This window comes from Eptatretus burgeri, chromosome 1 (genome assembly GCF_056783735.1).
Source record: "Eptatretus burgeri isolate ZD-2024b chromosome 1, Ebu_testis_v1, whole genome shotgun sequence".
Classification (NCBI taxonomy): Eukaryota; Metazoa; Chordata; class Myxini; order Myxiniformes; family Myxinidae; genus Eptatretus; species Eptatretus burgeri.
The window spans coordinates 53,387,353-53,399,942 of NC_140961.1; the positions used below are offsets into that span (position 1 = coordinate 53,387,353).

At 41.7% G+C, this 12,590-nt stretch overlaps 1 protein-coding gene across 4 annotated transcripts in view; it reads right to left on the reverse strand.

The window, feature by feature from the left end:
• Positions 1 to 12,590, reverse strand: part of LOC147034498 (myocardin-related transcription factor B-like) — a 195,479-nt gene that overhangs the window by 120,777 nt on the left and 62,112 nt on the right. For 3 of the 4 annotated variants that reach the window (XR_015058994.1, XM_085884235.1, XM_085884220.1), the window contains exon 1: positions 2,147 to 2,295. Coding sequence is in view for 3 of the 4 variants with exons in the window: in XM_085884235.1 (XP_085740361.1) it covers positions 2,147 to 2,153 (7 nt within the window). In the remaining variant the exon portion in view is untranslated. Of the gene's footprint in view, positions 1 to 2,146; positions 2,296 to 10,980; positions 11,229 to 12,590 lie in introns of those variants that run through there. The other variant, XM_085884262.1, reaches the window with a different exon arrangement.

The window sequence follows — 12,590 nt, forward strand, 5'->3', positions numbered from 1 at the left end:
ACTGTTTCTTATTTAAGCCTCTCCTTGTATATTAAGGGAAGGCTTATTGCTATTGTAAGTTTTGTTTCTCCAATTCGTGCCCCCGATTTTTAATGGTACCACAGAGTTTCTTCGACCCCCAGGCGTACTAAACCACCACTTCAAAAAAAAATTATAAATTCTTCCTGCACTCTCAACACTCCAAGTTTCCAAACTGTATATCGGAGCCAGCTGGGACTTTAGGAATCAAAATTTTCATCAATAATACGAATAGAAATTATGTGGGTTGACCTATTTTTTGAGCTTTCACTGATTTTATGATCATGACCTAATTATAGTCTTTTAACATTTTTTCACCATAACTTGACTAATGCTTGTCCAATAAGAACGAAATTGCACTATTGGTAGCCTAGAGGAAGGTGCATTTATGCTGAATTTACATCAATACCACTCTTGGCCAAAGGTCAAGGTTAAATGGCAGTCTGCATTTTTTGTTTTTTGTTTTTGTCATCGCTCAATTTTGCCAATGCAGAATCTCAAAGACCACTTGACCTTTCACGATATTCTTGCATCATTCTAGTGTACCTGCACTGAAGTTGTGCACCTGATATTTATTTCATGTCCTTGACCTACTTTTTTCAAATTTTGACCAAATTAATGAAACACACCTTTTTGATCGTAACTTGAATAATTTTCCTCTGATTTCCATGATGTTCAGTTTTCTGGATACATTGTAGATAGGACACATTTCTTTAATTTACACTCTATCCATAAATGTTTAAGGTGAAGGTCATATGGTGGTCCAAAAAAAATATTGCCACCATTGGATCATGGGCCAAGCATAAGCCTCCCCCAGTCAGGGTGAGGCTTAGCTTTGACAATCGCTTTGTGACCACAGATATCCATCTTTTTTTTCCTTCTTTTTAAAGCACTTTGAAATTTTGCTTCTCAATGAAAAGTGGTATATATGAAATTGATTGATATCAGCAAAAATTCGTTTCATCAAAGCCCAATCCATATACGATACCATACAATACACTGTATTGGGTGGAAGGATAGCTTTGAGCTATGTGCACTTGACTCTTAGCCATCTCCTCTGGGTTTAAAGCTCGACAGAGCTATAAACTGTCATCCTGCTGTTGTGCAGGCAACGAAGCATCAATACTGTATGTGCGCTGTCCATTAAAGTAGGTGTCATCTCTGCCAACATTAGTTGGAAGTTTTAATTTAAATTCCATTGTGTCTTTCATGAAGAGTAGGTGAATTATCGCATGCGCCCTTGCTAAATTCAAAAATCTTGCTAGGACTGCAGGTCGCAAGTCGTCTGTCCTTCTTGGAGGGTCTTTGACACCAGGTTATACTACTTGCTATCCGAGTGTGATAGTTGCGTGGGAACTGTGCAGCAGCTTCTGCACTGTAAACAAATTCATCAGTTTGCATGTTACATGTGAACAGCCGTATTAAACAAGGAAGGGCAACTAATCGTAATACACTTTAACAGCAGGCAGGTTGATTCAGCCTGTCATCCTTCCGAGGTTGGCGAAATGAGTACCACCTTACTGATAACAGGGGGCATTGCATCAGCGGCGTAGCCGTGCCACCAAAGAATTATGCAGCCAAGTAGCCACAGGCTGCATACGAATAAATAAATAACTAATACACTTTGTGCAAATGCAATAAACCATGGACTGGTCCAAAAACAGGTCCAAATCAGACTCAAATATGATAAATCAATGCAATCCAGCCCACTGAGTTACCAGCACACCACCACATTATAGCATTTCTCATTGACCGCAAACATGATACTCATGACATAACTTTGGGGTATTTAAGTCAAAACAAAACTCCCCACAAAGACAATCTTTCACAATAGCTGATTGGAATGCAGCAATAACCAAGTTGGTGTTTTAAATGGACTTAACAAATTGCATTTCTAAAACATTCTACTTCATCCTATAAAAGCTTCTTATTGAACACTCATAAACAAATAAATAAATAAACAACAACAACAAAAAAAACACTACAGTGCAGACAGCAAAATAAAAATGTGCTTGTATGGCGAATGCACAAATTAAGGTGGCATGTGCCGTGTCACACGATGTGATGAGGGAAAGTTCACAGTTGGAATGTGTATGTAGCCAGGAGAGGAAAAACAAGCTGTACAAACCTTTCATGGTGTCTTCTTCCAACAAAGACTGCGGTCGCAGCAGGGTATAAAGGAGCTCATCGAGATTCAAGTGAAGGCGACATTTGCGCTTAGTAAAACATGTCACCCCAGTCTTTACCAGAGTGATGGTTACTTCCCCTTCAAATACACCCACATTCCTTTCCCTTAAAAATGAGGAAGCTTTTTGGACCGAGTTTGAGCACGTTAAACATCCAGAGCTATTAGCTGAACAGCAAGCAGGCAGACCAAGCAAAATAAGGAATTTACATGGTGCAAGACTAGTACTTGACTCAACTAAAATGCAGTGTTCCACCAGTAATCGATGATCACTCATGCTGCTTCTGCACAAAGAGGTTAGCAAAGTGCCTGCGCTGTTCCTGTAGCATCTACAATTGCTAGAATCGAGGTGTTATCGAAAATAATTCAGCCCGACGAACCTGTTGGATTAGCCCGCTGAAGTTGAAGCTGGATTGGGAGTGGCATTATGCCATTAGTGTTGTCATCACGAGCTTCTTGCTCAGAACATTTTCAGGACAGCCATGATGGCTCTCTATGCATGCAAAGAGATTATGTACAAATAAATGGGAATTTACTCATGTTTGCCACATGCGAGTGAGTTCAGCACCTTTGTCTAAAGTGCCTCTTCTTTTCTTTTCTTTGCAGGAGTGAGGCTCATGGAAGAGCAAGGTTGAACTGACAGTGGGGCAAACATCAAGTGAATGAACAAACAGGAAAAGAGGACATGGAGGATGGGAGGAAGCACAGAAATCAGCAAGTAAGACCAGGAAAGGTTAATGGGGGCAATAAGCAATAAAGATCATGGGACAGAATTGGGGATGACAATAGATGGCGGTGCAATGCTTGCTTGAAGCAGTGGAGAGAAGAGTGAGAGAACAGCCTCTGGAAGGTGGTTTCATAGATGGGAGAAGTGACGAATAAAAGAGTTGAGGTGTGCAGTCAGCATGGAGTTTTGAAGTTTAACCAAGAGGGTGTTACTGGAAGAATGCAGATGCATCATATAGCTGATCGAGAGAGTCAGAGGACTGGGAGGGCAGAGGGAGAATAGATGATAGAAAACAGACCGCCGATCTGCCTGTGATGTGACAGCAACAGACTTTGTGCTTCACCCTCATCATGGGAGTTTCCAATGATATTGAAAGCTTTAGATTCCACAGAATCTAGGAGAGACAGATGTGATGCTGGAGTGCCAGCCCATAGTGGAGAGCAGTACTTCAATGAGCTATAAACAAAGGCCTTGTAGACTGTGAATAGTTCTGATTTTCCTCGGAAAGACTTGGATAGACGGAGGATGCCTAGTCTGCGACTGTTTTTTAAGCCAGCTTTGGAATTTCATTGACCCAGGAAAGGTTATGTCTGATGGTGAGGTCCAAAAATTCAAGAGACTGAACCTCTTCCAGTAAATGACCAAGGAAATAAATAGGCTGGTTCATTTGACGATCATTCCAGAGTAATAAGGTGAGACTGAAATTTTCCAGGATTGAAGGCCCTGTTCCATTTATCAGACCAGAGTCTAATAATTTCCAGATCAGCAAAGAGATGCAGCTGCTGTCTGACTAACAGTGTAATGGAGTGCTGCATGACACAATGTGGAGTCATATACAAAAAGGAAGAGATGGTTTTCCAGAACATCTGAGAGGTCATTTATATAAATGAGGAACAAGAGTGGGCCCAAACACTTCCTTGGGAAACTCCGGCCTCCATTGGGAGAGGGGAGGGGAGGGTTCCATTGATGGGAACATGTTGACTGCATGAGTGGTAGAAGTCAGAAATACAAAAATAAAGGCAACCTTAAATGCCCTGTGATTGTTTCATGTCGTTGTGCATGTCATATACAACAACTATAACTAATAACACAAGCATTAAATCTATCAAAAGATGTTGCTATTACTAGTCATGAGAATTTGTGATTGACCCATTAACAAGCACACGATTTCTGCTATGCATCAAGGTCAGTTGAGCGATTCATTTTCCCAGTCCTAAGCTGCTCTTTTAAGAGAAATGGAATTATCTTTCTAACCGATGGAACATTCATTATCTGGCCAATTGTTATAACGTTTTGAAAGCAAATAAATACAACTTGCAGGTGGGAGATGGTATGCCTGGTGTTGGCTTAATGGTTCGGGTGTTGAGCTTGGGATCCTACGGCCCTGAGTTCAAATCCCGCTCAGCTGTTGAATTAATACCAGGTGGGGTTGACTGCCTGTCATCCCTCTGAGGTCGGCAAAATGAGTGCCAGCTTGCTAGTATCCTGTGTCAGAGTAGTGACCTGTCCAGGATTGTGCCCAATAGTCAAGGAGACTGCTTATGCAGCACCAATGCTCTGCACAGATAATGGTCCCAATCTCCTCCTCCTTCCATGAGTGTACTCGTAAGATAAAATGGACAAGGAGTCCATAACACAGACAAAGTAAAATTGGGATAAAGGGGTCTGCAAAATGAAGGTGAGTGTTTGAATTACAATTTTGACAAAACTCAACTTTTGAGACTTGAAACTCAAACTAACTGGAGGAAGTTATTTTAAAAAGACAAAAAAAATTCAGTACAAATTTCAAGGCTCATGGTAGAGCAAGATTAAAAGGGGTGGAGGAGAGGGTGGGGGAGCCATCAGTTACTGAAGAAGGCAACGACAAATACCAGAGTAACAAGACAGACAAAGGCATCTTGACTGTACAGATCAAGAAGTGGACAACGTACAGCTACAAAAGAATAAAGGAAGAACAAATCTGTGATAATCCTCAGGTTTGGGATGTGTTGCTAGTGGTGAACAGGCATTTTTAAGGTCTGGAGGGAAATGCAAGACTGCATCGTGAATCATGGAACAGGTTCCATTGCCCATTCAAAAGAAGGATAGATGAGCATGGGTTGTCACAAGAGTGTGTACCGCCTTGCCAGGCTGATCATGGTCGATATCGAAGAGAGCAGCTAGGGTCAGACCAGTGCAGTCTTTCACAAACCAGCTATCAGAGAGAGCAGTTATGAGAACAGAGATATCGGAGAGAACAACTGGCCAGTGTGGAGTCAAAAGAAATTTGGGCGAACCTGTTTGGCATTCCCATGTAAATAAATGACACATGATGCTGGGAAAGCAGATCAAATACATCTTTTTCAGGGGGTCAGCTGCAATCTTCTCTCTTTATAAAAGTCTGGTACTTGATCTCCTCTGCATTCAATATCACTCTACCTGAGAGTTCAAAGTACACAGATTCCTGTAGTCTTCTTGTTTCGTATGCTGCACATGGTTGCGGGGTCATTGGCTGAGGACACAGTTGTACCGCTGATGCAGTGCCCTCTGTAGGCTAGGGCAGGAATCTGGAATGTGTTCATGGTGCCAGTGATAGCTCGAATACTATTCACGAAGGACGCTGTGGGATCTTTAACATCCACCAACGAATGCTGGCAGGGGGATGCCCAATTTAATGTTCATCCCAGGGCACACACATTGATGAATCACCCTGCCTGTGAAACACCGGGATGACAGTTTATGGCTGGGTCAGGATCCGAACCCAGGCCAGACAGCTGAGAGGCAGGAGCGTATCTATGGAAAATAGCGCCCCTGTACAAACATCTGGCACCCATCTTTCAGGTAACTTTACCATAATATCAGCTCAAAAATACAACCCAAGCTCGTTAATCTTTTAATTAACAAATTATGACACTACATGAAAATTACAACTGCACCTTCCTTGCTTTCACGGATGTAAATTGGTCTATGATGTGCTCAAAGTCAATTTTTTCAGTTTCTTCTCTTTCTACACTCAGCAGAGCAAGATCACAGAGTCTGCCTTGACCCATGGAGGCTCTCAAATATGAAAGTATTAGTTTTAACTTGCTGAATGATCTCTCACAGCTGGCGATGGAAACTGCGATGGTTAGCATCATCTGTATAGCAATGCGAAGAGCAGGGAAGACGCTCTCATCTCCATACTGAACAATAAATTTGAGAAGCTCTTCAGCTCTTGATATTTTCATGTTGGCCCGACTTGATAGCAACATTCTGCAATCCAAAATTTCTTCATATAGCTGCTGTCCATCAACATCAGAGCTGTACAATTTGCCCAAATTTTTCCACTTCTTCTTTAGGTTGTTACTGTCGGCGCCGTAACTCAGTCCCTCGGCATCGAGAAGGAACCCAAACTTGGTGTCAGTGTTGTGCAAACGAGCGAATCTTTCGTCCATTTCTCTGTGAATACGGTCGAGTGTTCCCTTCAAGACTCTTTCCATTTCCTCCTTGGCTGTTAACCCAGTGTCTCTCGAGTTCTCATCAGCCATTCGTTTCTTTCTTCTCTGACGTCTTTCAACTTCAATATCCCATTCTTGACAGAGACCGAGTCCTGCTCAGTGGTGCCCTCCCTTCAAGTGGCACCCAGGGCATGTGCCATACCTGCCATACCTTAGGTACGCCACTGCTTAGAAGTGAGTATGCGTACTTCTAGGCCATCCTCCAATCTTACGGAAAGAAAGGCAGTAGTTGCTTGAAACCGCTTGCTTTCTCAGCATGGAAAGTAAAACCAACTTAAAGAAAACTTAGGATGCTCCCCAGGGATCACAATAACGATGTGTCTATCTTCAGGCAAATCAGAAAACTTCAGGCTACTTTCAAGGCTGAGTTTTCTGACCTAACTCCTTCAAAGACCTGGTGGAACCTTATTAAACCAGTCTCTGGCATGTGCTCTCCCTCCACAAATATCATCACTCCAAACTTTGCTCACGCCAAAAGCAGAATGCCCAAATTTGGTGTTGACCTTCAGAGTACATGTACCCAACCCAGGTTAATGGAAAGTTTTAAAATCATGTTTCATATGGAAGTACTTGTCTGTGGAATGGAGTGAGGTGGCAAGGTAGGTGTGTAGAGTGAAGGAATATTAATGAGTGCAATTACTATTTCGATTAATCATTGTTGTGACTTATTACTCAATTACCTTTATTACGAAAACAGTAGCAGATGGCGTGAATGGGATCCCTCCACATGGAGGTTGGCATGGTGATTGCACTTACAAGTTGCCGAGTTGAGGAACACCTCAGTGGTGAAAAATGGCTCGGTGCTTTTATTTTCTTACTGTTTTGAGTTTGATCCCTTTCGCCGTAAAGAGAGAGGTTTACCAGTTACCCATATTGTGTGTGACTATTAGATACAAAATGGGTGGATCCATGGAAATGAATGAGGAGGAACGCACCCAAGCATCGGGTTATTATGGGGTGTTTTGTGTGTATTCCCACGTCTTGTACAGCTCAAGCGATAACAGGACACAATGTAACTACAACATATTTCACTTATGTCGCCTTGCATAGCGTTTTGGTTGTGTACACTCAACTTTAATCATGAATAATGGTCCTTCCATTTGTATGTGTGAGATGGTGTTTGGTGATCATACGACACGTCTAGCATTCACGAGCGAGAATAGTTCTTGATTCTACTTTGGCAATTATAGTCAACGTGGTCGTTAACAAAAAAGTTGGATGATGTGTAAACGAGATAACGTTTGAAGAGTCAGCAACTGCCACTGAAGCATGAGAATCACACAAAGACATTCCATGTTGATGGATTACAATTACAGCTCATGAACAATACTCCAGTATGATTATAGGCGTATGGAAATGCCGTCAGGGAGAATGCAGGGACAGAAGAACCAAGCTAAGAAGGCATGGTTGTCTTTAGTAAAATTACTGATCATGGAGATTTGTGAAATACTAGTCCGAGTTTGATTCTTGTTCCTACTATGAACTGTCGCATTAATGCTTCACAGGCATGGTGTTGCATCCCAACGTGCACATCCCACAAATGGACATTAAACTGAGGACCAACCGACTAGCAACACTTGGTGGATCGCAAGAAGGCTGGATACACGATTCGTGGGCCTCGGGAATCTACACGTGAGAGGAGGAGGAGATTGGGACCATACTCTGTGCAGAGCGTTGGTGCTGCTTAAGCAGTCTCCTTGGCTATTGGGCACAATCCTGTATGGGTCGCCACTCCGACACAGTATACCAGCATGCTGGCACTCATTTTGCCAACCTCGGAAGGATGACAGGTCGAGTTAACCCCACCTGGTATTAATTCAACAGCTGATCAGGATTCGAACTGAGGACCCGAGGATCCAAAGCCCACCACCCTAACCATTAAGCCAACACCAGGCATTCAGGTGAGAATTCAGGCTTTAAGTCGCTGGGTCCTATTTGTGGAAGGGACTGTGCCGGGCTCAAGAGCAGTGTCTTAATTATGCCAGTGTGCAACTATTGGCCTCGTGTCTCGGTATCTTCCCAAAATTTTGGGTGGCTTCACTGCTGTCAAACTCGTGCACTGTTGTTTTTGCTGAGTTAAAAATAAAATAACGATTTCCTTTTGTGTTTGAAAAATAATTTCATGAACTGCAAAAGTGAGACTGTTATTTTTTTTTGTTAAAACTTAATCTCCATTTTGATCCTGTCACTTAAATGGGATTTCCTCACTTTTCTATGGATATAGTGTGGCTTGCCTGCTGGCATCTTAAAAGTGTCAGCCGATTAGTCTCGTGGATAAAGTGTGGTTACCAAACTACATGATTTTGTGCTGAAATTCTGTTCAAAGCACGTGTTGTTTGGCCATGTTTTTACCAATTCTGTTATGTTAAGATGTCGCGAGCCAGACAATTGATTTAAGCAGAAGCTTTCTTACTAAATCATAACAACAAAACAACAAAAAAAAAAGTTGGGATGTTAATGGTGAAACTGAACTTGAAGGTTAAGCAACACTTTTTATTATCCATCAATACAATGCATTAAAAAATACAAGGACGATCAGCCTGGCTTTGGAATATATTAGTAATATGATGATAATAGTGATGAACTCGATTATTAGATTCACAGTAAGAAAAGTTCGCTTTTTAAATAATACTAGAGAAGAACCCGTCCTTACGGATGGGAAAATTCCCCCATAATTGCTGTATTTTAATACAATTTGTAATACCTTCTCCCACCCGGAGTGGTGCTCTGCTATCGCATTCACGTAGAGAGATTTGGCACCCCTCTTCCCCTACCCTGAATCCCCAGGATTATGATTTTTTTTATCACCGAAAGTCTCCCCGTGCACACCAGCAGTACAACTCCCAGTTTTCAACTGATTCTGTCCTATAGTTCAGCAGTGCATAAAAGTCCAAAACACACACACTTCTCAAATGAGAGCTTTAATGATGGCAAGGATTTAATAATAACAAGCTCTGAAAATTATTGGCGTCTCCTGCAATGAGGCCAAACCACAAGGCCTATTGCTCTCACATCACAAATGGTTCGGTCGCCTCTCTTTCAGTCTAGGTCTCTCTACTTACTCAGCTTCAGACCCTCCTTTGACCCTCCAGGATTCATGCATTCTTCCATTAACTCCCTCCAGATTAAACTCCAAAAATTCATGCTTACTGCACACCTCTACTCTTTTGTTCCTCTTTTCTCTGGCTTGTGAAACCATCTTCCAGAAACGATTCAATCCCACCATATCCTCCAGAGCTTAAAGCAAGCGGTGCACCACAAAATAATTTCATCCCCCGTCAATACTTGGGATATTTTCTAACTCCTATTAACCCTACAGAACTCAAGCCTCTTACTTGGACGTCCCTGTGCTTCACTCCCTCCTCTTTATACTTTCATGTTCATTCACTCCATTGCTTGTTGCATCCAACTGTTGCCCTATTGCCCCACTCTCAATATGTTGCTTTCTTATCCTCTGTCACCTTGCTCTTCCACAAGCCTAGAATTTTTTTCCAAAAAAAAAGGAGAGAAATTTTTCATACAAATATCATCATCATCATCATCATCATCATCATCATCATCATCATCATCATCATCATCATCATCATGTACCATGCCCTATACAGAGTATTGGTGATGCAGAAGCAGCAACGAGGCTACAATCCTGATCGTGTCACCACAAAAACTCAGGAAGTCAGGGCAGGAATTTGGAATTTGTTTTCATGGGGCCGGCGATAGCTCACCGACTCTTCAAAAAGAACACCGAGGGATCTTTAACGTCCACCAACTCATGCCAACAGACGGGGCACCCAGTTTAACGTCCAACCGAGGGACGGCACACACAACGATGAATCACCCTGCTTACAAATATCGTCGACCGAGAATTAACAGGGTCCAACTACACTTTTTAAAGTTTGAGAAAAATGAAATCAAAAATTCAAAGTGGAATTGCCGCTATCTCATAACATTTTATTTTCATATCGTGTGCTACATAACAGGTACATATAAAGGTTACATAAAATAATCTTACTTAGTTTCCTCTGTTGCCCTTCTACGTGGACTTCTTCTAAATTTGAATGAAATGTCAGATAGACCCTGTTAATTCTCGGTCGACGATATGTGTTGTGAAAAATCCTGTGATGGTCGTTTTATAACAATTCACAGATTTTGGAATTGGAGTTTAGGTTCTTTTGAAATATTCAAACAAAGGAATTCATACTTTCAATAAAGCCATCTTTAAAAAAAAAAAAAACGTATTTGAAACAAAACAACTACCTTGTCAATGAAAAAAAAACTCTTTGTACTCAAATCATTTCTTGCCCAAGTTGAATATGAGAAATAATGTGGAGAATTCCATATAATACCAGCTTATTTTACTTGAATGCATTCATTGATCACGCAAAGATGTCCATTGAAATTCCAGACAATATCATGTTAATTCAAACATTTATACGCACATGAGGTTACCAACTGCTGAAAAAAAATATTTCAAAATAGTAATTTTAAAACAAAAATTTCACATTGACCATATGAAATCTTAGAAATAACCATCTCATCGAACTAGTTTTGGCTCATCAGTGCATCCACAAACTCACCATTTTTGCGTTCATTCAGAGACAGCATCTTATGATGTGGATGTAACGACAATTCCCGAAACTCGGATGTGACTGCTTCACTTTGTGCAGTGGCAGTGGAGTGGCCAGAGTTTGGGGCTGTCCCTTGTGAGGGTCTGACCCTCCCTCCCTCACCCCCCTTGAGGCTGATGGAGGGAGGGGGATGTCCACCTGTTGGGTGCTCCGTCTTGCCTCACTGGGCCCACGGAAGGCCGTGGGAAACCAAGTGCCTGTGGGAACAAAACATTTAAAAGGCAAAGGATAGCAATCGCAACAATATAGAACTTTCAATGATGTCGAGCCACACTGGGATCTATAGATTATAGTAGATATTAGAACGAGTGTGGAATCACTCATTCACTGAATGACACAGCACAGCTAACTTGGACATAACACACATTCAGGGTACAACATCAACTCGTGGTTAAATTACGAAGAAATGTGATGATTATTAGAGTCAACCAAACTGTGCCGAAAGCCTCCCCGACATGTTACTTTAGCCCATTGACCTTACAGCGTACCTTAGTCCACAGGTTTGACTTGCATGCCACAAATGCTTCACAGAATGTGTGCATTCTTCACTTGTCGTTAAATTACACAATTTTATTCCAATTCCTGATTGAAAAAAACTCGAAAGACCTGTGTGCAGTCATGGACACTGTATCTAACAGCATGCAGTCGTTTGGATAAAGAGGTGATACCATTGAGTATCTATGTCTGTACTTGCATTCTGGACATTAACTATCTCAATGTGTATTTTGAAAAGAGTCGGTTAAAGTGCATTCCACCCATAATTCCATGCACAATTAAATTGGCACAAGCTGCATTTTTGAAAGAGCTCTGGGATGTATAGAGAGAAGGCGAGCATGATGGGACAAAATGGCCTTTACTCATGCCTCAATCACCTCAAAAGTCATTTATATTTTAGCATATATACCAGACTAGCTTTGCTAGTCGCAAAAGGAAGGAACGTGGTTTGGTTCATGGGGAGCTGCTGGACACGGGGGCCCAGCAAAAATGGAGTTTCTTGCAGTTGGCATATCTGAGACGCTGGAGAGGACTCGCCTTCTGTGTCTGGGCACCTCAGCGACGTAGCTGTGCATCCCATCGCACCACATCACTACTGCCCATCTTCCCCATTCTCTAGTACATTGGTTCCCAAACTATGGTCTGTGGACCACTAGTGGTCTGTGAGTAAACGGCAGGTGGTCCGTAAGTTTCTTAAAAACATTTTTTTTTAAAGTACATGTTTACTCAATAAAAGCAAGTCGTTCAATTTACCTCCTCGACTTCCGTCATCTTTTTATGTAAATGTTCTTTCTACATTATTCTTCTACATTGACTCGCTTTTGATGCAATTCTAAGCGGAGCATTTAAAGTAGCCATTTTATCCGAAATGCATACAAACTTTAACTTTCCGTTCATGTTCAGCAATGATGTACAGTATATCAGAGTCCGTCATAGTGTTACGTCACATCCTGTACACTGTGCAATCATTTTCTACTTTTGTATTGCATCCCACCTAACCCATCTTCATACTTTCAGAGTGTATTTAAAAAAAAAAATCACGACTGGTTCGACTCAGTGAGCAG